Below are 24,396 nucleotides of genomic sequence, written 5' to 3' on the forward strand. Positions count from 1 at the left end.
AAATGAACTCCATCCCAGCCAGACACAGTAAGAAAAACAAAGCTGTTTTTTGTTTACCTACTGACTCAGTGGAGAAGATGTTTCCAGAGAAAGTTCTGCATGTATTTAGGCAAAACTGTGGAATTTCATTTGTGGAGCCTGTCTCCCTGATTTGTTCATACTTGTCAGTTCTTGAGCATAAACAGGAAGGATATGGGCAGTCAGAAGCCACTTTGGAAATATAGCACATAAGATGAAGGCATGTAAATCCCTTTCTTGTACACACCAGGTAAACTTATTTCCAAGCAGTAAACAGTTCAGAATAGCAATGCAAGGAGGGTATGGCAAGAGCAGTTCTTTCCACCTTGGTAGCTGGTGGAGGTGCAGACTCTTTTCCATGCCTTCTGAAATGAAGCACTAATGAATGCAAGTCATTACATTCTAAATAGACTGAGGCTGCTTTGCATGCCTTCCACAACTGATGTATACATTATTAGAGAGTCCAAGACCCTTAAAGCAGAAATCTACCAAGTAATTGGAACTGATCTTTTCACACCAAAGGAGAAATACATCTCTTAGGCCAGATCTTCAAAGAAGCATCTTACTTAAAGAGACCAGTGAGGCTTAGGTACCTACATGCCCCTTAGAACTAGAAGCTCTGTGCCTTTCCTTATGACAAGTGTGCATGACTGAGTGCAAGCACTCATCTGTATCTCATTTATATCTGCAGATACAGCATGTGCCTGCAAAAATATGTATCTCATATGCCAAAAGGCAAGTGAACTCTGTTGTTGTTCATGTGCATTCACTGTTTAGCTTCCATCAGTGCATGTCATGCATATATGAGTACTTGCAGTATTTTACCCATGGTAACATGCACCTACATTTGCAAAAAATGGCTGAGATCAGATTTCTTTTATTCCCGTTAACCTGCATAATATCTCAAGATTATCATAGCCTCTATTTGTGATAATATTCTAAAACAGGTGGTAATCCTAAAGTAAATGGATATTTTACTGATAATGTTAAAGTAAACAGAAAGACTAAAACTCATGCATTGGTTTTGTGCATGGCTGGGTTAGAAAACAGCCACAGAATTAGTTAAATTCTTCAGGCTGAAGCGTGACTGCAGTCTGGAAGAGATCCTTTGTCACTGTTTCTGTTGCCAGGGTATATTTTATTCTGATCTTCCACAGCTGGGGCAGGGAGCCCCCCAGATCCGCTGGCTTAAGTTGGTTTACTCCTGCCTGCGCCTTCAGAGAGCTTATCTCAGCTGCACTCCTTGGCCATGTGGGATGAAGGCTGTTGCTCCTTTCCAGTCCCCTTTTATCACACCTTGATAGTAGACACTGAACATGAACGTGCATGTTCTGTATTGTAAAATGCCGTTGAGACAGTTCACACGAAGTGAGTGGCTTTTAAGGTTTTTTCCTAATCCTTCTGCCTGAAATGAAAATTGAAATCAGGTACTCTACCAAAATAAATAAATAAATAAATAAATAAATAAATAAAATGGAACAGAGGCTTCAGGTTAAATTTTGATGACTGTTTACCAAAATCACTGTTTCTCCTAACCCGTGTCCCAGGCACAGGGACCGAACACCGAGTAGAACCTTTTCTTCTTTCCTTTGCAGGCAGTAGGTTTTTTTGTTGAAATCTTTTTTCAAAGCATTTTCAGGCTGAATTATTGTTTATAGAATCTTAAAGTCAGCAATCAATAATTTTGTTTTAATATAACGTAGTATAAAGCAACACACTGAAGGGTACATAATTGGAGATCAGCATTCTAATTGGCTATTAATCTGATAGTTGCTACAGCAAAAGGCATTCCAGCTCCTACAATAAGACACATGTCATTTGCTACTGGTTTTGTGAGTAGTTTGTGCCTGGCAACGTACACAACATATTGTAAGACAACATCATATATGTCCTTTCAGATTGAAAGATACTATAAAATGACTGCTAAAACACGTTCTCTTGGTAATCTAGCTTACTCAAATATGCTGTTTGAGGTTTCTCATAAACAACTTATTAACAAAAATACACATTGGAACTGTCTTTCCTTCTCATTTATTCTGCCATCAGAAATACAATAAAAGATGAACATACTACATTTCCTTTCTTTTCTAGATAATCAACCGTAGAAATTGAAACACCTCATCTTGCAGCATTTTTTTATCTCATCTTTCTAAGTGCTCTGTATAAATTCTAAGTGTGGATAGGGAGGTTGCTTTTGCAGAATAAGCTGTTGTGCGTGTCATAAACATGGTGTTGCACCCACGACCTTAAATTCATGCATTCTCTTTAACACACATTCACAGTTCCCAATATATTAAAGGACATTTTGGCTCAAGATGAAGAATTTTTTAATAAGATTTAAGAAGGTAAAGGAGTCCTTGGTGATATGAAAGTAAATTCCTACAGCCAAAGTTTTGAATCAAAGTATTACACATGGGTAGTACCTGTCCTAATCCTGAACAAACTGTTGATTTCTGCTGTCACTTCATGGTTATTTTTGGGTTTCTCTTCAAGCAGACTAGATGTTTCAAAATGCATATTAACACTTGCGTTGTATATCCCAGATTTGCACCACATACAGTACACTGCAAGCCCACTAGAGGAAAATTCTGCAAAATTTATCATTGTTGGGAAAAAAATCCAGTCTTCTTTCTCCCCTCTTCAGTTTAAGTACTTCAGCTATGTTAAATTGCTGATTAAGGAAAGAAGAAACAACAGTGTTAAGCAATAGAAATTAATAGCCTAAAAACACACTCAGAGAATTCAACTCTTATGATGCTTCTATCTTCCTGTTAATAACAAATATCTTTTTTTTTAAAGAAAATTATTTGAAGGCATATGGAATGGCTTCACAAATGTAAGTGTCAACACGTCAAGGAAAGAAAATAAGTCTAAGATTTACATTTGATTTTTTTTTTTCCATTAATACATCTAGATTGAAGAGGAAGGAGTATAACAATTCCACTGCCTCTTAGAATTCAAATTTTATTAGTAGAATTCTAATGAAGAGTAAATACATTTTATGTAGTGATGACAAGTACGTGAATTTTATAACAGTGGTGAAAATGTCTATTGAAATAGCATAAGCTTAATAAAGGAATAAGAATTTGCCATTATGATTTACCAAATTTACCATTAACTGAATACCCAGGATAGTGTATGCTATTGTTTCTAGAAGATAACAGATGTATTTTCCCAGTAATTTAGCTCAGCTCCTATCAAACTGTTAAAATGCTGATCTTGTATTGGAGGTAGATGATAATAGAACCTGTAAAGCGGTTCAGTCCCATTAGGCAATAAATTCAGACAGTTTTGTCTGGGAAAATCTCATAAGAGTCTTGTACTACTTCTTCAAATCTGAAGTTATTTCATGATAATGTTAATTTTTGAAATTCTGTTGGATGTCTTTTAGCCCCTAGCTGTTTTAAATGCCTTTAGGCAAACATAGAACCAAGAATTTTTGGTAGGATTTATCTCACGTAAGTTTTGCTGATTGCAGCATAGATGTCCTCATCTGAGCCAACCTCCTCTCTTATAAGTGGTAGAGAGATACAGCTCCTTTTATGGAAGAGATCCATCTGAACTGTTTTCAACATATTACTTCAGATGGGGTGACATTGTGCCACATTTGGTTAGAGACTTCTGCAACCAGCTGGAGAGATGATGCTCAGGAGTGCCTGTATGCACGGTTAACCAGCACCTACCAGTGTGATCAGCGTTGGCCCCAGCAGCAGGAGGAACACTGGCACGCTGTAGGGCAGAGCATGTGTAATACCCTCTCAAAGTGATGAACTTGAAAACAATCTGTTAGCTCGATTTGTCCCTGTGCTGACTATTTCCATATACTGTGCTTCTTGTCATTGGTTATGACCAGCCTGATCTAATCTCTAGAAGCCAGAAAGCAGTTATCTGGCCTTCCCATACATCCGTACATTTTTGGCACCATGTGCATATTCCACCTTACTGTTGAAGTGTCATAAAAGGAAAAAACGTGAAAAGAGAAAACATGACGGAGAGTAGCCAGGCAGGGCACATACATGCTTGCCTTTTGTTGGATAACTTGCTGGGTCAGAGGCTTGTTATTACTGAGCTGTACTTAAAATGTCTCTGCGAACACTCAAGAGGGCTTGGCTTCAGTTCCAACTTGCAGGCATCTCTGCTACTTGAAAAATGACAGATGATTTTTTACAGTGTCAAAAGCTGTTGCCTGAGGCACAGGAAACCACTCTGCAGACCATGGATCTGTTAAGTAAAACTCTTTCTTCTTTAGATTAAAAGGACCTTGACAAAACCAGCACCCCTCTGACCGAGCTCAGATATATCCACTGGTTGGTACTTCAGTACGTGAGTGAAGATAATGCACAGATTCACAGAACCACAGGCTCAAAAGGACCATTAGATGATTTAATCTCACCTCCCAGTATAATTCATTACTTTTACTCTCTTGAGCCCAATAATTAGCTATAAGTGGAAGTGTGTTTTTCTAGAAGGCATGCAAGAGAGAAAAATCCAGATAAACTAAATTAAACTATATTCTCGTAGCTATCTCTCCATGTTTTTTCCTTCAATCCCTTTCTTATATCAGAAAGCTTTACTGAATCAAGTGGTTTCACACCAGCTTTGAAAGTAAAGATTATCCATAGGAGTAAGGTCTTGAAAGGTCAGACCCTTTCCAGAGAATGCCCGTGACAAAGAGCAACATCTACGTGCCAGTATGCTTAACCTGTATTCACGTTCTTGTGTTCAGAAAAGTGTTAAGATTTAGAGGGGAGGAACCACAGTTACCAAGAGGAGGTAGAATCTGAATTTGCTGTGAGGGTTGTCTAAAATCTACCAATACCAGTATCACGTTTGCTACTTTCTCTGCCCTTACAAACCTACAGGAACCATTTGGGCATTCAGACAGCAATGAAATGGAAGTTGTCACATATTGCCAGGGAAGCCTCATGTTGATGCATTATTAACCTGTTTCTCTGTTTTCCAGAAAAAAGTAGCAGATCAGCCCAATCGAAGTCCCTCAATATGGTTGGCGATGTACAGTGCTTTTGGACGACCGATTCTTCTTAGCAGCACCTTCCGTTACTTGGCTGACTTGCTGGGTTTTGCTGGGCCTTTGTGCATTTCTGGCATTGTTCAGGGCTTCCAGAATACAACCCATAACACAAATACAACAGAAAAGGTAACTTTATAATATTATTTAAGGATATTTTCTAGCATTTGTTCTTGATTCATATCAGGTATTTAATACTCTGTGTGTCCAAATATTATCGTTGTAATGTTTCATTATTCCTTTCAAGCAAATTATTTTTTTGTTGTTGTTAGAGACCACCAAGTGAAAGACCTAAGTAGTGGACCTAAGTCTTCATCACAAATGCAACACAAGTAGTACAACAGAGACAAGGCAGGCTTCCCCCAGCTGGAAGAGCTGGCTCTTCATGAAGTCAGTTCTGAACTTCTAGGGAGAAGTAACAGCTTTTATTAATCTCTTCAGCTGTGCCTCCTCACTTCATTCAGGACACCTGCTGGTAGCTTCCCAGTGATGAATCCAGAAAAGAGGAGTCTGTGTGTTCTGCCTGATTTCTGTCCCTCTATCCATTTGTCATTAATTGACAAGTTTGAACCAGTTGTAACCTGTTTTCCACTGGGATCTGAGAGTAGTCACTCTCTGTGACTGATTACACTGCTTGATGCTGTGATGAAATGCATTGGGCATGCAAGAAGTTCATTATTCAGTGAACTCCTTGCACAGAAGATGCTAGTTCACATCGCGTTTCACTCTTCACTGAGACTTGTATTTACATAAGTCGTCTCTATAAGACAACTGAATAAGCCTCTGACACAAAACATTTTCTATCGTAAGAACAAGAATTTGTTAAAAACTAGTGAAAAGACAAAGGCAAAATAATTTTACTAAATGACAGTAGACAAGACACAGAGAGGAAATTTTTCTTCTGATATGGAAATATACCCATACACTTTATACAGTGAATGTTTGTTTGAATTGTATTTGAATGAGGGGATACGTATGTAATGGAATAAAATTTTCCCTTTCAGATAGAGCATTTCACTGCCATCACTGTCCAAACATCTTCTCCTTGGCTGCTTATTCCCAACATTCATTTTCTTGACTGATACTCTGAATTGGGCTTTAGACTTTCAGCCATTTCTGCTGACAAAATAGAGTTTAATCACGCAGCTTATCAAATAAAAGCTTTGTCACATTGAACCTCAACATGTTGGATTTGAGCCACAGTCAAATAGCAAAGTATGCCTTCTGCCTCAAAAATAGAGTTTGGGGTTTTAGTTTTTTTTGTGACAGGATTTTGTTGTTTTCCTTTTTTTTTTTTTTTTTTTTTTTCATGTTGAGCAAACATGATGGTTTTGCTTGAAAATTTTCATGTCTGGATCTCAAATTTGGAAACTTGCACCTTTTCCATTTGCACTCTTCATCAAAATGTTTCATTTTAAAATGTTTTAATCAACACTGGCTAAAGGGAAGATTAAAATAAATTGGAAAACTTGAAAGCACTTCAACATTCTGGCTTTGTGACAGATAGTCACTATTTCTCTTGGATACATTTCAGAATACATTTGCTTTCAATTTGCATATTTTGATAAACTTTCCCTTGGTTGTTCTTGCCATTATGAGTCTCTCTTTAAATCCTCTCTAGCTTCAACAAATTCAAATTGATTTAATTTTATGGTTATTCCCCTTTAATTCCTTGTAATTCTATCTACATTGACAAAGGTGGCCACCAAAGTTAGTTTGTTATTGTTATCCCTGCTATCTTCACATGGGAAAGTTAAATGACACAGGACATTAAGAGAAAGCATGTACCTGACCAATCTTGCACTGAAGCAACCCTCATTTCCAAGAGTCTTTAGCTGATGAAGGAACCCTGTCCTGTTATTTCAGCAGGTTGTCGATGTTTGAGACTTTGGCACTTTTGAAGTGATTTTGGGTCAATAGGTGTTTATAAATATTTGTCTATTTATACTGCTTTGGAAGTATACCTGACTAGGGATGGGACACAGTTCCCTTCCAGTCACTTGGTTCATCCCAGACCCAGACTACCTACCCACTGGTTGCCTTTGATAGATGGAGGAGAGTAGGATGAGATTAAGATGATGGGATGGGATGGGATGGGATGGGATGGGATGGGATGGGATGGGATGGGATGGGATGGGATGGGATGGGATGGGATGGGATAGGGTAAAGTAGGGTAAAGTAGGGTAAAGTAGGGTAAAGTAGGGTAAAGTAGGGTAAAGTAGGGTAAGGTAGGGTAAGGTATGATAGGATATGATAGGACAGGACGGAACAGAATAGAATAGAATGGAATGGAATGGAATGGAATGGAATGGAATGGAATGGAATGGAATGGAATAGAATAGAATAGAATAGAATAGAATAGAATAGAATAGAATAGAATAGAATAGAATAGAATAGAATAGAATAATCAAATTTTCTGACCAATCCAGGGCCAACTGAAAGTTAAAGCATGTTAATAATAGCATTGTCCAAATGCCACATGAACACAGGCAAACAGCATTAAACATCTCCTTAGGAAGCCTGTTTTGCTGCTTGACCATCTTCATGATAATTTTTCCCCAATACTCAGTTTTACCCTCTCCTAGTGACGTTACTGTGGTAAAGTGAGCCTACAAGCTCAGGTCACTCTCCTGCTTCTAGTTCTTTTGCAGGTGATAGTAATCCAGAATGAGACTTTGATGAGTGACAGTGTAAACATTCAGATTACCTCCCAGTATTTTTAGGTGGTGATGCACTGGAACAGGCTGCCCAAGGAAGTTGTTGATGCCCCATCCCTGGAGATATTCAAGGCCAGGCTGGATGTGGCTCTAGGCAGCCTGGTCTAGTGTCTGGCCACACTGCACATAGCAGGGCAGTTGAAACTAGATGATCTTTGAGGTCGTTTTCAATTCAGGCCATACTGTGATTCTATAACTCTATGATTCTATAATTCTATGAATCTGTGATTTACTAGACCTTTCATCTCAACATCAGGCTGGGCATTTCAGTAGAAATTCCTCTGTTTAGAATTCCAGTATATCCTGCTTCCAGCTGGATTGGAAGTGCCAAAGAAACAGCCTTCCTTGCAGTATTTTGGTACATTTGTTTCCTTCTCTGAATGAAGCTGAACAGCAGAGCAAACAAAAACTAGAAAAGGAAAACAAATTTATATAAACAATATTTTTTTCCCCTATTGAGGCATGTGCGTCTCATTTCATGGGAAATACTTGTAGAAACACTTTTATTTTTATTCAGAATTCAGATATCATAGACTGCTTCTGGAAGGAATTGTTTCTATAATGTACAAATACAACATAATCAATGTTGCAATATCAACGCAATAAACCAGTCATATGTTATAAATATAATTTATTTGTAGCTTCTTTATATGCAGGGAAAGTTGCATTTCTTAATCTGCCAAATCATCGGAATTCAAATGAAAATCTAAGGAATAAGACGGACATGTCAATCTCACTGTCTTTTCCTGCTAAGAAAAATTATTTCAGAATTGCTAACAATTGCACTCTTAAATCTTTGGAATATAAGCAGAGAGCTTGATTTCTATCGAAATACATAATATATAGAACAGTGAGAGTTATGATTCCTGCAGTGTTCCCAGAATACCATCAATATTATATATATACAAGGATTGAATTTCCTAATATCTAGCATCTCAAGAAGAGATAATCCATCCTATGTCATTGTCATCGTATCTTTCCTTTTCATTTGTAGGATCCATCAAATTCATATCTCTCCTCAGAGGAATTCCTCAGGAATGTTTATGTTTTGGCAGTTCTCCTCTTCCTGGCCCTTATCCTGCAGAGGACATTCCTGCAGGCCTCCTACTACGTGACTACAGAAACTGGCATCAATCTACGAGGTGCTTTATTGGTGAGCAAAGATGTTCCCATGATATGCCACTGTTCCTGCTTCATCCTTACATTTATCTTATCCTTTATCTAAAAACTCAGTTAACAACTATAGTCTGAGAGAAGATATTCACGATATTTTCATGCAGAAAACTGGAAACAGCAATTTTACTGCCAAACTGACAGCAGTAATTCATTTCACCAAAAAGTAGAACCATTATAATGATACTCAGAAGTTTAACACTCAGTCTGTGCATCTACAAACATATCTTTGCAAATAGTGTTAGTCATCTGAAGATAAGCAGTGTTATTTTGGCTCTGTATTTACTTATGAGTTACTTTGGCTGACTGTAACAGTCAACAGCCATATCGTTGTCCTAGCAATGTTTTACTGGGGTACTGTCTGTGAAACATTAGTGGTGATTATGAATAGTTATGCCCTTTTGCCCTGTGATTCTTCCCCCAAACTGTCTAAAACCAGCATGCATTAACCCCTTATGGAAGTCATGTTTATGAACAAGAGACAGAAGTTCCAACTCAGTTTAGGCTGTAGCCAGAACATTGCAGAAAAAAACTCCACAGACAGTAGCAGGAATTTGTGCAAAATAGAAGCTGGTATTGATGTTTTCCCAGGTGTTGCTAATCACAGAATATTATACCAGTGTGAAGGCTTCTCTTTGTGCTTGCTCTGTGATTGATGCAGCTGTTTCAATAGAGGGGGTGCACTTGGTGAAGAAACAGTACTTCATCATTTCCTTATATTTTTATGATTCCCAGTTTCCAAAATGGGAATTCTACAGGATCTGTTTTATCAAACAGATAAAACAGGGCAAAGTTTTTTTCTAAAACTTCCTTGATGCCACAACCTGTGAAATTTGATTACAGCTTCAACTGGTCTTGCAGTATTTATCTTTAAAATTCTGGGAGCTGCTCAATTAATTTTAAACATTGTTGTGCTCTGACATATTTTATGGAAGCAGATGACCAGGCACAGGAAAGAAAGATGAAGGAATATAAAGCCATTCTATTCAAAACTTCATTGCATGAGTTCAGCTACTGCACTAGAAACAATAATTTATTTGACAGCGCCACAGAAAACCAGGCTCACCAAATGTTTATTAAAAAAATTCTTTGCTCAGTCCCCTGAATTTTCACATTTTGTTGTCATTTTGTTCTGTTTTGGGTCTGCATTAAGCAGCAACACTTTAGGAGGTTTTAAAAGTCTGTTCTCATTTTTTTTTTCTTCTCTCTATCTGTCTCAAGTGAGAGAAAGACTGTGCTAAGTAATAACCAACACTGCAGTTTGAAACATCCTGCTGCTCCTATTGTTTTATAATGACATCCTTTTCATAGATACCATTTCATTCCCTCCACAGGCAATGATATACGATAAGATCCTGCGGCTTTCCACATCCAACTTGTCCATGGGAGAGATGACACTGGGACAAATCAATAACTTGGTTGCCATAGAAACAAATCAGTTAATGTGGTTCTTGTTCCTGTGCCCCAATTTATGGGCTATGCCTGTTCAGGTAGAGCATCAAAATAAGGACATAACGTTGGGATCCTCCAGCCCATTAGAAAAGAGTATACATGTGTGAGACTACCACCTAATCCAAAGGGGAACCTCTAACAATGGACTTCACACTCATTTGCCAGGAGGAGAACTAACAAGCAGAAATGTGGCCCATCATCTCCTCCTAGAGCTTGGAGATTATCTTTCTAAGGGCTGGTAAAGTGAGAATTTTTTGACTAGGATTTTGCTATCCTGGGTACAATCTGTGACTTTACGGGTGGTAGCCTGTTGTCTTTTCCCTGCTCTGTCTTCCCCTACTGACACAAGTCATTTCATTTTCTTCTGCTGTATGGAAGCAGAATCTCTGAAGTGCCAAGCGTTGCTTTTGCAGTGCCTGCTTGTAGCTGTGCTTAGGAGTAGGAACAAAAAGCAATTGAATTATGCTCTGCTGACTGATAGCAGGACTGATGGGCTGCACAAAATGCTCAGAGGAGCTCCAATTTAAACAAGCTTAGTTACTGCAAACATCTAGTTCTTAGCAAGGCAGGAAAGAGGGAAAAGCAGATGTGTGTGAAAGAAAGCTAAAAGTTATTAACCTAGAGGAAACCTTCAGAAGTGTCCAAATCAATTAAGGACCTGAGCTATACTTATTTTCCACAATGCCAGAAACCTATAGCATCTCCAAAAGTTTAGCTTCTGGTAGAAATGGAATGGTTCTTACCTACACATGACCCCAACAACACCAAACAAGTTAAAAAAGGGATAGAAGCCACACTTCTTGCTGAAACTCCTGGAACTGTGCTAATAAGCTGTTGTAACAGTCAGCAATATGACTGCCACTAATGGAAACAAATATTGCTTTTATACGTATACCTTAGGATAGGGTAAGTTTTAGGTGATAAAAATAATTCACAGAGGAAAAGACAGAAGAAGTTTGCATAGTAACAGAAGTTAGAAATAATACAGAGGATTCTATTTCAAGTCATAAGTCAATAATAAGAGGGCTCTGTTTCACATCCATGTTTATTTGGAAGCGTTGCTGATAGTACTGGAGTGTTTCTAAATGAACAGGTGGTCTGTTTCCTGTAGCTAGTGAAAAATTAAATATACATAGCCTAAATTCACCATTTACTGTTTCTTTAATAAACAGTTTCTGTCTCAGCTGCTGAAGAAATGTAATGGTTTTTCTCACCAGTAACCTAACAGGTTTGTTTGAGGAAGTTTCTGTTGATTTTAGTGGTTCCTGTAGTTCAGCCTCGGGGAATTAGGAGACAGTGAGCACAGAGACAGCTTGACCACAGCTTTGTTCAAGAATGAGCATAGCTTCACCCATGAATTTGCCCCTGATGAGTAACTTAGCAAACATCTGTGGCCTGGGCTATACAGGGCTCCTGCACTTAAGCTCTATTAATTGTAATGATTATTTTACATCTCTGCTTCAACAGTAGAAATGGAAGGAAAATTGCTACTATTTCCTTCTCAAAGTATTATAAAGCTGATGTCAGTGATACTGTTTTTGTGATAAATTGTCCTACTGCCTCCTGATGAGCTCAACTATCTGCGCTCTGGGGGGAAAAACAAACAAGCAAACAAAAAAACAGAAAGGAAAAAATAAAAAAGGAAGATAAGGAAATAACCCTTATTAAGTAAGGGCTGAATTAGGACCATACTGCTCTGGGAAAAAAAAATGACAGGACTATCCTGTTTTGCCTTATGCAAAGGAAATAAGTTTCAATGGGTGTCCCAAGAACCAGTTACAGTCAAACCTGTTCCCTCCTCAGGAAGAACAAGTCATAGCAAATACCAAACTTGCATCTGTACAGCATGATTAATGATAGTATAACTGTCCATAGACTGCTGAGGACTGAATAACCTTCGGAAATATATTGTGCATCTACCTGTGTATGGCCTGCTATCAAGGACAACAACACATTGCAGAATGAAACCCACAGTAAGAGCTTGAGAGTTAAGCCCAAGTAGAAATTACCTGTAACCTTGTACTATTTTGCTAAGAAAAAGGCATCTAGGGGCGTTAGCTTACATTGCAGATGCCTGAAAAGCTAAATAATGCTTTCAAAATGTCCAACTCCTCTGATAATTATTTCTATCTAAGAAGACAAACTTCAAGAGAGATCTGACTCAAATTAGGAAACCAGTTCCAAATGTCCTGTTTTCACTGAGGATATCTCTGTACCTTGAAGTGGAGCTCTATACAAAAAAATGCTGTAGAACTCATGTTAACTCTGGCACCAGAATCACAGCAATTGCACCAAAATCATTCCCAAATAAACTGCAGTGGGAAGTGTTCCTACCCTCTTTGCAGGGCTCAGCCAGCATCTTTCTCCTTTCCTACACAGCTATGTAATATCGAAGTATAAGCTCAGGTCTGTGTCACTCCCAGCACATTTGCTTTGTGCTTTGGTGCCTGTCTCAGAAATGCCTCTGTCTCCAGTTGAAGAGGACCCAGAGGACAGTAGGCAAAAATGATTCATGAGAGTTCCAAGACCTTCAAATGCTTCCAGAGTGATGTAAGGAGATCTAGTGTAAATAAGACTTGAGGCCAGTGGTTCTATCACATGTTTTGGAGCAAGAACTAACCTTTTTGATGCTGCTTCAGTTCTGTGGAAATATTGTCCAGAATTAGGACTAACAGGTACTAAAACAAAACACTCAGTTCGTGTTCAAAAATAAAGATTTCTATGTTAATTTTCTTTCTAAAATTCAGGGTTAACTTCGCTTTCTAAATGTGAGCTCCTGAAATAAAGTCTCACTTGATTCCTGTGAAACTTTTAGCTTTTTTATTACAAGAACAAATATATGCATATATAATATTTGCTATCATTCTGGTGTATTAAAGTGGACATTTTATTCTATGCTTTTTTTTTTTCTTCATAGATAATAATGGGCGTAATCCTACTTTATAATTTGCTTGGAGTGAGTGCTTTGGTTGGTGCTGCTGTTATTGTACTGTTAGCTCCAATACAGTACTTCATAGCTACGAAGCTGGCTGAGGCCCAGAAGAGCACGCTGGTAAGTAATTTATTGTAGTGGTTCTTCTGATCTGGAAAGGAGAACAGGGAATCAGGAGTTTTGGATTCTATCCTTGTTGCTAGTAACCGTTCACTGCAGAAGCTAAGGCAAAACATGTCTAGATTCCAACAACCCTCCCTTCATCTTTCCCCATGCATGGCTCAGGAGCCCTTCCTGCCTCAGAAAAGTACCTCAGCATTTGTCAGATAAGAATCCGAAAAAGTATGTGGGCCTTGACCTGCCTTCTCTGCAGAGTCTATATTTACCCAAATAGCACAGTTTTGTCTGAATTCAATTCCATGAAAGGATATTATTACTGAATTCAAATGTTGTATGTCATGGGATGTTAATGAATAGTACAAATGACAGATAAATTATGGGAGTACATTATTAAAGAATGTGGACAGTCCTCCTCTGAAATGGCTAGAGACTCTACACTCTCACTCCAAGCTTTTGCATCCTCTAAAACTCAGATGACATTGCTTGATAATACCTACTATACACTTTTTATCATCTTGTCTGCGTCACCAATTACAGATGTTTTCTAATACTTTGTCTCACACTTAACCTTATTCTCATGGTCTTTGAACTTTTTTGATATGTTTGATAACCTTTGATATGTTAGTCTTCAAATATGTAAAGATCTTTGTTATCTTAATATGCAGTAAGCAAATGAATAGGCAAGTGGATTTGTTCCTCAGTACACTTCAATTCTGTTGATCAATTTATACCAAGATAGGATTTATCTTCTATACTTTCAGAAATAGTCTCAATCTTTTTGCCTTTTTTCTGATTTCTGGCTCACAAAATGATTTGGCTTATGATTTACCAAAACATATGAGCACTGTTTTCTGGTGAGAAGCAATTAGCTAGATTAGATAAAAACATGAATAAACATCTCACCTATTTTCATGACCATTCTGTATGAATCCCAGAATGAATCTCCTATCAGCAATTACACATTTATCATCAGCCTATTATACTGCCTCCCTGAGTTTGAGCTTCTGTTAGAGGGGTTCGGATATTTTATTTCTTTTCTTCAAATAGAGTCATTTAATTTCCCCTCTGATTGTAGGTATTTTAATATCTCCAAAGAGCCTGAAATAATTGCTGGTTATTTTACTCAGTGTGACAACTGAAAGCCTGTGCAAATTCATAAGCAACAACAACAGAAACATTATCTCTTTAATGAACTTTACGAGATAATTAATTGGGGAAAAAAAAAAAAAAGCATTCTCATTAAAACTACAAACCATTATCAATTACTTATCCTTGTTTTCATTTGAAATGAAGGACTATTCTACAGAGAGATTAAAGAAAACCAATGAAATACTAAAAGGCATTAAATTATTAAAGCTGTATGCCTGGGAGCACATATTTTGTAAGAGCGTGGAGGAAACAAGAATGAAGGAACTCACCAGTCTCAAAACCTTTGCACTTCATACATCTCTTTCCAGTAAGTAACTGTTCTTAGCTCTCAGAAATGGGTTCTTCTGACTTCAGCTAGAGCGAGACACAGCTGTGCCTATGGCATTTTTTGTATGTGAAATGTACTTGGAACAAAATATGTGATAAATACAAAGCATAGAAACTTGACAATATATCTTGCTGATTATTTTAGAAATTTGTTTGTCACCTTAATTGTGGCATTATAAGCTGTTTTAGCTTCCAGGTAAAGTCAGAAGCTTAGATTACAGCAAAGATAAATAACTGACTGATAGAAATCGTATTTCTTGTACAGAGGAAGAGCTGACAGGTGATTTAGTTTTGTGGCATAATAATTACGCACATAAAATGTTTTATCCTAATTTACTGAAGTATACAAAGGAAATAATTATTTGGCTTATGCATTTGTGTGTTTAAGATCTCTCTCTGTCATGGAAGGCAATTTGTTACTGCAGGATTTTCCTTTTTGGAAGTATCTGAATTGGAAATAGACAGATTCTTCTCGCGTCATAGAACTATCTGTAAGGCTATTTTACATGTCATGTAATCTGATGCTTATTTTTTTTCTATTCCTAGTTTTTATGAATGCAGCCATACCAATAGCAGCTGTTCTTGCAGTAAGAATTTTTCTTTTCATTTTTCTTTAAAAAAGGGGAGGGAAAAAGAGAGGAGAAGAAACAAATAAACAAACAAAAAAGGCACTGCTGTCACTGCAGGACCATTGTTACTGTTCATAAAACCAGCAGATGAGCACACCCGCTGGCTGGAAGGTAGTGTTATATTAGAAATGCCCATTCCAGTGTACTGGTATTTCATCAGTTGGGATTTGGGTTCATAAAACAAACAAACTGAAGACTAATGGAAATATAGGCTTTTATTGCCAGAAAAGGCAACAACTCAAAAAACAACTCAACATAATTGTATCAATTTGAATGAAGACCTGTTTTTAGAAGCTCCTATTTCTAAGAGTTTTAAGGTGGCTTTGCTCTCCTGCTGTCTAACAGTGAAAATCATTCCTGTAACAGAATGTACTGCAAGCCACCATTTCAGTATTCAAGAAAGCATACAATGGAGTTTAAGGTGAAATAAATTTTTGATGGTGCTCTGGCCAGGTTTAAATCTCAGTCTAATACATTAGAGTAAGTACCACCTGCTGGTCAGTAAGAATTCTTCATAAACCGAATTCTGAGGGTGTTCCTCAGATTGTGCTGGTGATATTTACCAGGACTGAGTGAAATGTGTCTATGGTGCTGTATCTGTGGGGAAAAAAGCACAATGTTTACATTTCTATTGGTTTGTCAGTATTGTCTGCTTCCTCAGGGCACTGAAATCAGCCACAAAACTTCATAGTACTTGATGGTTTGACTTCACAAAACTAAACACTTCAATTTTATCAAGAGATTTTTTTTTTTTTTTTTTTCATTCTTAAATGCCTGAGTCACTTGAAATCACTGGCAAACTTTTTGAATCTTTTGTAATGTAACAGGAGTCACTTTTCCCTTCAATTTTCTGGAATTACATCAGGGATATACAGCTATTGGCCTTATTTAACCAAAACTTTTCCTTGCTTTCTTTATTACTTCTTTATTCAAGAGAGTTTATATATAACATGCTGTTTCTTCTGACGTGACAGACCTTCGTGACTTATGCATACACCAATGATAAGCCCCTTCAGCCTGCCCAGGCCTTTGCATCACTGTCGTTGTTCCACATCCTGGTCACACCATTATTTCTGCTTTCCACTGTGGTTCGTTTTGCAGTCAAGGCTATCATAAGGTAAGTGGTCCCAACTTACTCTATGATTGTTTTTCCAGTTCTTTAATATCAACATGCAGTAACACAACAAGGAAGGTGCTAGAGAAAAGTTTTTTTCTACTTGCTCACCTGGAGGGGGATTTAAAGGTGAGACTCACAATGTCCATTAACAATACCTGAGAGAAAACAAGAACAGTTTCTCTTCATTGCACGATACATAGACAACTAAATGTTCTGTTCCCCAAATTTCCCAATTTTGTAAGTCTAGATTCAGAGCCACATTGTTCTCTCTTGGGATGAATATGCATCCCTTTTCACATAGCTCTTGCATAGGCTGTAGCCAACACAGAAGATGAGAGAGGCTGATTAGAACTATCCCACAAGATTTGCCCTGTTGGTGCAAGGAAGATCAACAGGCTTAACTTGACCTCCCCACAGAACGCATGGTGCTTTAAGTGAGAATTCAGTATTGCCATGCCTCTCATTGTCTAACAGTAGCACAGACTCACTTTGATAGGAGGGTGGTTGGAGGAACATTGGGCCCTGAAGGACTACATACACAAGAGAAACAGCACTACAGGACTTTCCTTTTAAAGGAAATTCTGTTTCTCCTGAATGGCAGTAGAGTGGTGCAGGAGAGGAAAGATGGCAAGGCAGACATTTGGGAGTTTAATCTCTGAGTGCAGGAGATCTGCATGGCAGGACAGAAAAGAAGCTGGCACAAAGTGAAAAAGATTTCAAAAAATAAAAGAAAAAGGAACTCATAAAATGTGTTGCTTCATCAGAAGCGTGTATTTGCCAGGCATTTGCTTCTGCAAATAACTTAACAAAACATCTTCCTAGTTGTAGACCACTTAGTCTCAAGGGACCGTATTGGTAGTAAGACAAATTTTAGACCTTCTCTTATTGCATCAGATGGTCTGAATGGAAATAGTCATGGTTATGGGGCATTTATGTAGAAGTAGACACTGCTAAGCTGTCCCAAGAGGCAGTGTGACACCTGATTGTCAGTAACGTGTCAGATGCCAAACACTAGTATGACAGGAAGATCATACTAGTCTTCCCAATATTTCTTTGGGATAGTAATCAGGGGAACTTCAAGCTTCATAGCTGTAATTTACCAGCACCACATTCACTTACTCTCACCAAGTGAGAGATTTTCCCTACTCTGAAAATGATTTCTGACTAGTGGAAAATACCATCTCTCCCTTATAAATCATCCTAGCCTCTAAATCTTTGCACTACATTTAGCACGGCCTTGATGTCAAAATTGTGCTGACGTTTTCCTTATCGCAGCTGGCTATCCCTCAGAACATTACTTAATACCATATTTGCCTAAATAAACTTCAGCTTTTGACAAACTTCTTTCCTGTAATCTTTCTCCCATGGGCATCACATCCTCAAGTGAAGAATATCCATCATCAATCAAATATATAAGTATGCAGTCATTTGTGTTGTGATTAAGCCCTAAAATTTTGGTCCAAATCTCTGTTTCAATTTAAAAAGTAGTTCCAATAACATGAAAGCCTTTGTGCATACCTGTCCTCATTAAAACAGAAAGTAATGGTTTATGTATTGTTAGGGTGATGATCTGTGTGAGGTTTCTTTTCTTTTAGAAGAGAATTTCTTTCTTGACACAGATATTCTTATGAAAGACTGAAATACTGTTGTTAGACAATCTAATTTTCCAAAATTCCAAAGTCATATGTTCTCCTGCTTTCTCCTGCACCTTGATTTTAGTTTTTGCAGAGTGACATAATTTCACCATGGCAGGTCATTTCTTGTATTGATCCCTTTTCTAGGATGATAGAGCCCTATATTTAGGGCACACTTAAAGGAAGCGGGACAAAAGGAGAATCAAGTCCTTCTGTGATGAAGAATGCGTTGAACCTGTGTGCTGTATTTCCCATGAAAGCAGATAGAGAGAAAACTGTTGCCGTGTTGCTCTGAAGCTGGCTATGACCGTGCAGTTTTGTGCATTATTCAGTCCCGTTAGGATGCTGTTTATGCCAAGGTTGTATTCAGGATACACCTATTGTGTTAGCATTTTCAGAGGATGTAGGCAAGTAAATGACTTTATGTAAGTCCCATGTGTAGACGTGAGAGAAGCACAGCAGAAAGAAATCTGCTGAGATGGAAATAAATCCCACAGAGCTCTAGCAGAAATCACATGACTTTAGCTCTCCTCTTCATTTCCAGCTCCCTGTTTAATTATTTTTGTATGTCCTTTACCACGTATATAATTTTTCACTAGGGTAATAGATGGTCCAATAGGCAAAGGAATGTATCCTGCAACTTTTCTTTGAATACTTTTGGGTGTCCTGCTGTCTTGGCTGCAGATAACTGGAAATGTACCCTTAGTAACTTGGGCATATTTAACCATCCTGTGTTTGCTTCTTTTAAAGTGTACAGAAGCTGAATGAGTTTCTCCTCAGTGATGAGATTGGAGATGACAGCTGGAGAGGTGGGGACAATTCTGTAGCTTATGAATCCTGTAAGAAGCACACAGGACTTGTAAGTTCTGTTTTATGACAATGAATTTCAAAGCAGAGAGGTCATACAGACCAGTATGAGGCAAATGCCCTGTTGATGGTGCTGAGAAGTTTGGGGTTCTTGCTTGACTCTGTTCTTGACCAGTTCTGCCTCTTCTGTTTAGGGACTTGTGTTTCTATGGCATGAAGAGTCCTCAAAAACACTGGAGCTCTACAGAAGTGCCAATAGTAATAAAAATGCCAGAACACACTGACATGTGGGGATCATATTCAGCCTTCTTGGATTTTAAAGTTGTTCCAGATGCATTTTGTGTGGTTATGTGGATTGTAGTGTATATTGCCAGTACAAATCATGATGCATTGGGCATTTTTAAGCAGGAACACTTCCTGCCCTAGCAAATTCAGAACTGGAGATTGAAAAAAACAACAGTAATGTTTGTGGAATAAAAATTCATTCCATAATGCTTTTTGCTAGATGTGCTAAACACAAGTGAATCTGAGTAAAATTTGAGGAGTCATTTTAGCCAGAAACCAACCAGCCAACCTAAATACATAAATAAAATAGACATCAAAAAACAAAAAAACCCACACAATTTGGGAAAACCCTTCAAAGTTTTTCTAAAGCTAGCTGAATCAGCTGCTTAAAACTGTTGATATAATTTCAAATATGACTAGAACTTGACTAAAGCAAGCAAGAACTAGGATGGTAGCTCTACATGTCATTATAATTTTACTGACATAGCTTTGTTTGAAGCTACCTCAAGTAGGGCAGACCTACCTAGTGCTTTGAAGAGGCTGAGGAAGCTGGAATTTGAGTTGGTTATGCATGGGAAAACAACATCAAAAGGTCAATCCCCGTGCTTCAGTTAAGAATATTTAAAATCTTACAGTATGTACATGACAGATACTGAAAAGCATTTTCTTCTTGTGACCGAGAATGATGGAAGAAATGGGAACAAATTCTCTTTTTGATAAGAAACCAAATGCTGTCCTTTCTTGCAAATTCTGACTTTTCTCTTTTCTTTCTCCTCACGATGTAGCACACCAAGGCCATCAACAGGAGGCAGCCCTTGAGGTATCAGCTTGAAAACTATGAACAGACATCAAGAAGGCAAACACGTCCTGTGGAGACAGATGATATTGCAATCAAGGTGGTTTGAAAACATCAATACATACTTTACAAGCAGGTTCTTCAGCTCGGTCCTACAACAGTACCAGAGAAAGTGCAATTACTGCTGCTTTTCCAAAGGAAAATTGTCCAATTCAAGAACAAGCCAAAAATGCCTAAATAAATTAGCACTTAACACAAAAATAAAGTCTGAATGAGAAGGCTTCTCTTCAGACCAATTCTTTAAAGTGCTTCCTTATCTTCTCGGGAATAAGAGGCATCATGAGTCTAAAGGAACAAAAACTAGAGAATCCCATATGCAGAAATGAAGAGATTGTTTAGACTTTCCCTTCTTACACTTCTCTTTCACTCTTAGAATCAGGATCAAAACTTTTACATCATTTTCTGTCATTTATTAAGGATCATAACTTATGATTACATTATTTTAAATTATTTTGGAATTTATTTTTTTTTCCCCCATACATTTCCTTGTTATTTATGGAAGTAATGCTTCTTGCCTCTATTAACTCCAAGGAAGGTATGCACAAAACAGCAAAACCCAACAGGTCTGTCCAGCATTAACCTTGAGGCTATCCAACTACTACTTCAGGAATCCATTCAGAATTCAGGCCATAATATCACAGTATGCAGAAGGACACAATGTGTGATAAGCTCTGGTATTAAGTCTGTAACCTGTGTTAATAACAACCTATTGTTGTTATTTTTAGCGTTTAATCTTTTACTTGACAAAATGAAAATGTCTAGCATAACAAAGATGAGCTCAAGAACATCACCTTATTTCACCTTATTTCATTTCATACTGTATATATTTTATGTATATAGCTTCTTATATTTCTAATTTTGGCTGGTTTTGCTCACCTATCTTGCTTTTGTTGTTGTTGTTGTTGTTGTTGTTGTTGTTGTTGTTGCATGTGTTCGAGCATACATCATCATATCCCAAAGGTGTTTTAATAACCTATTTTAAATCCAAACTAGACATTCTATTTTTCACTTCTCATATTTTTCTATGTCTGATATGTGATAATTTCTTTGCAGGTGACCAACGGATACTTTTCATGGGGAAGTGGTTTAGCTACCTTGTCCAATATAAATATCAGAATCCCAACAGGTAGGATAAAAGTGCGTCTTAAATATGAAATAGATTATACCAGATTGCTGCCAATTCAGTTTCTTAACATTTCTAAAAGCACAAAAACACTTTTTAAAAGGAAAACAAAAAAAAAAAAGAGGAAAATAGGAAAATCAAAAGTTAAACAAGGTTATGAACTGTATTGGGTGTATAACTTCATTGTTAACCAAGAATGCTTTAAATAATAATTAAATATATATATATATATTTTATATTAAAAAAACATATTTTGTGTATTTACATTCTTCATATTATATTAAGACAGAAAGAACATAAACATTAAGAATAAATACTAAAAGGATAGTTGCAGAAAATTTCATTATTATTTTGAAGAAAAGAGTTAAAATAAAAGAAAAAAGAAAAATCAGAGAGAGAGAATTCTAGATTCATTCAGACCATGAGTCCATCTAGTCCAGGATTCTGCTCCAAGCAGCAGGCACAAATTAGCGCACAAGGACACAGCAGTCATACAGTCATACAGTATACCTTTCCTGCCTTTCTTCAATATTACAGTTTCCCAGTATTGAACTATTTTCATCTCAGTGCATTCCTTGACCTTCATGCCATGATCTGTCAAGGAGTCTTTAATGAATTTATCTTTCAAGTTGTTCAGTTTGCCTGTTGTAAAGTTATTGCCTCCACGACATTTTTTGGCTAGGAGTTCCACATATTTATGGCTTTGTTTTGGAAGACCTACATAACAAGTATGAAAACTATTATTTTTTATTTTGATGATGGTGGTGATGGTGAATGCTGTAAAATTCCTACTGCCACTGTAAGAAGGAACTGCAGATAGGAAAACAGTGACAGGAAGAAGTAATAGTACAGCAAAGGAGAAAAAATAGTGGATCTTTCAGTTGCAGATAATACATGTCAAAACAATATTCTCATCCTTTTGGAGCTTAGTGTGTAATTATGCTTTCCACTAAAGTATGTATCACAAATGAATAGATGCAGTGTTGCTTGGTTACACGGTGGGTGCAAACAATGTCCTGTGGAACTGGATCTAGCTATGTCTCGTAAAATTGAGAAGAATGTTTTTTTTTTTTTCTTTCCTGTTTTGTTTATGTTTTTTGGTGTGTGTTTTTTTTTTTTTATCGTACTTTTTTATCATTGTCATAGGTCAGATGACAATGATTGTGGGTCAAGTTGGCTGTGGCAAATCCTCACTTCTCCTCGCTATATTAGGAGAGATGCAGACACTGGAGGGAAAAGTGCACTGGAGCAAGTATGTATCGCATAGCTACTAATTGTTGTTTTCAGTAAAGAAGGAGAAGTTGGATTTTGCTGTGAGAAATGTAAACTTCATGCCTCAGAGCTGTTTGTTAAATAATTACCTATCTGCAGTACCTAGATCTTCTCTGAAAAGCATCATCAGCTAACTTATGCGTTCCATTGCTGTTTTGTTCATGGCTCAGAGCAGGTAGAGCAGAGCCTGAGTAGGTAAAGTAGAGTGCCTTAGGAAGGGAAAATATCTAGTCTGGTAATTAATATCTAATATAGTGGCCGTAGCAGATGACCTGAATAGAAAGAATATTTTACATAGAAAGAACAGAATGTTATCCAATGACCTTCTGTGATTTGAGTCAGCCCTAATTTGCAGTAGTCATTATATGTGAAGAAAGTCTTGCTGCAAAACAAAACAAAACAAAACAAACAAACAAAAAACAAACAACCATGCAGTAAGAACAATAAATCTGCTGTGTTTCATCAGAAGGGTTTGTTGTCTAGTTATATTTTACATAATATTTTCAACTCAAGTCGTGCCAATAATGAGATTCTTCAAGAAGCAGTGGAGGGATGATAGAGTAAATCAATGTGAAAGGAAAACTGATGCTGTGATTTGGATTCACACCTAGATTGTTAAATCAGCTTTGTTGTGATGCAGCTGTACATGGGTGAGGGAATTACAGGCTGACGCTTCTTCAGTTGAGAGGTGTTATTGGTATACTAAAATATGGGAGAGACTTACTTTACCACTCTGCTAGCAGAAAGAAATAAAAGGATTAAGTAATAAACTGTGTGGAATGATGTCTCCTGATATCTGCCCAAGCTTCACTTGTTTGATTCAGTGCTGCTCTTCACAGTATGCACACAGAAAGCAGACTGAGGGTGCTGAATACTAAAAAGCAAAGCTTCCGAAAAAGATGTTGTTGAGGAGGCAGTTGTGGATGGAGTTAGGTCTCTGGTTCTACATAAATTCAGAGTCAGTGCATGAGAACTATGGAAGCTAAGTGAGACATCAACCTCCTTTCCAGCTTAGGCTACATAGAGGTTATTGGAGAGATGTGCTGTAACCCAAAGACTTTTTCTCTGGTTTTAAAGATCAGTTCTGTTTCCTTGAATCCACCAAGCCAAACTCTTCCTAAGTAGCTCTTTTGGTTGAAAGGATGAATTTTGTCACAGTGGCTGATATTATTTTTGCCCCATCCCTTTATTAAAGTAAGTAACCTGTATCGTCATCTTTTTTCTTACAGCAATGTTGAAAGCTGGATATTTTTGCTTTCCTGTGTTAGTATGCATGCCATTTTCTTGTTCCCTAGCCGTATTTCTCTGTTGGCTATTCTAAACATATGATCTCACTGGAGTAGTAGGTATCGTTGGAGCCAAGGCAAGACTAACTTCAGTGCAGTCACATGCAAACTTCAGCACCGATGGAAAAAAGAATATGTGACTTGCCACAGTTAATTTCTTTGAGATATATCATGGAAACATTGACCTCATAATGAGGTGGGTTTTTTCCTGACTAGGTTAAGAAAAAAAAAATAAATCAGAAGAGTGTACATGAAAATTATTCTCACAGCTAGTTTTTAATCTGTGTTTGAGAGACTCAGATTAATTCCTATGGAAGGATATGAAATCTTAGATTAGAGCAATAGAGCAATCATTGAAAGACACTACATAAAGAATATGTAATAATGTTGAAACTTCACAGTGTTCAAGAGGGTAGGATCATAATGTCAGCTAGAAAGCAGTCAGCACATAACCAAATGAGTAACTCAAG

The 24,396-nt window shown here is 37.4% G+C and overlaps 1 protein-coding gene across 5 annotated transcripts in view; it reads left to right on the forward strand.

The window, feature by feature from the left end:
* The window catches only part of ABCC9 (ATP binding cassette subfamily C member 9), an 87,606-nt gene that overhangs the window by 29,647 nt on the left and 33,563 nt on the right, over positions 1–24,396 (forward strand). For all 5 annotated transcript variants that reach the window (XM_072332742.1, XM_072332779.1, XM_072332759.1 and 2 more), the window contains 11 exons: positions 4,982–5,176; positions 8,759–8,917; positions 10,272–10,427; positions 13,307–13,441; positions 14,735–14,897; positions 15,464–15,504; positions 16,521–16,663; positions 19,048–19,156; positions 20,175–20,285; positions 21,299–21,371; positions 22,515–22,620. In XM_072332742.1, the coding sequence (XP_072188843.1) occupies positions 4,982–5,176; positions 8,759–8,917; positions 10,272–10,427; positions 13,307–13,441; positions 14,735–14,897; positions 15,464–15,504; positions 16,521–16,663; positions 19,048–19,156; positions 20,175–20,285; positions 21,299–21,371; positions 22,515–22,620 (1,391 nt within the window). The remainder of the gene's footprint in view (positions 1–4,981; positions 5,177–8,758; positions 8,918–10,271; positions 10,428–13,306; positions 13,442–14,734; positions 14,898–15,463; positions 15,505–16,520; positions 16,664–19,047; positions 19,157–20,174; positions 20,286–21,298; positions 21,372–22,514; positions 22,621–24,396) is intronic.

Source organism: Excalfactoria chinensis, chromosome 1 (assembly GCF_039878825.1).
Source record: "Excalfactoria chinensis isolate bCotChi1 chromosome 1, bCotChi1.hap2, whole genome shotgun sequence".
NCBI classification, from domain to species: Eukaryota; Metazoa; Chordata; class Aves; order Galliformes; family Phasianidae; genus Excalfactoria; species Excalfactoria chinensis.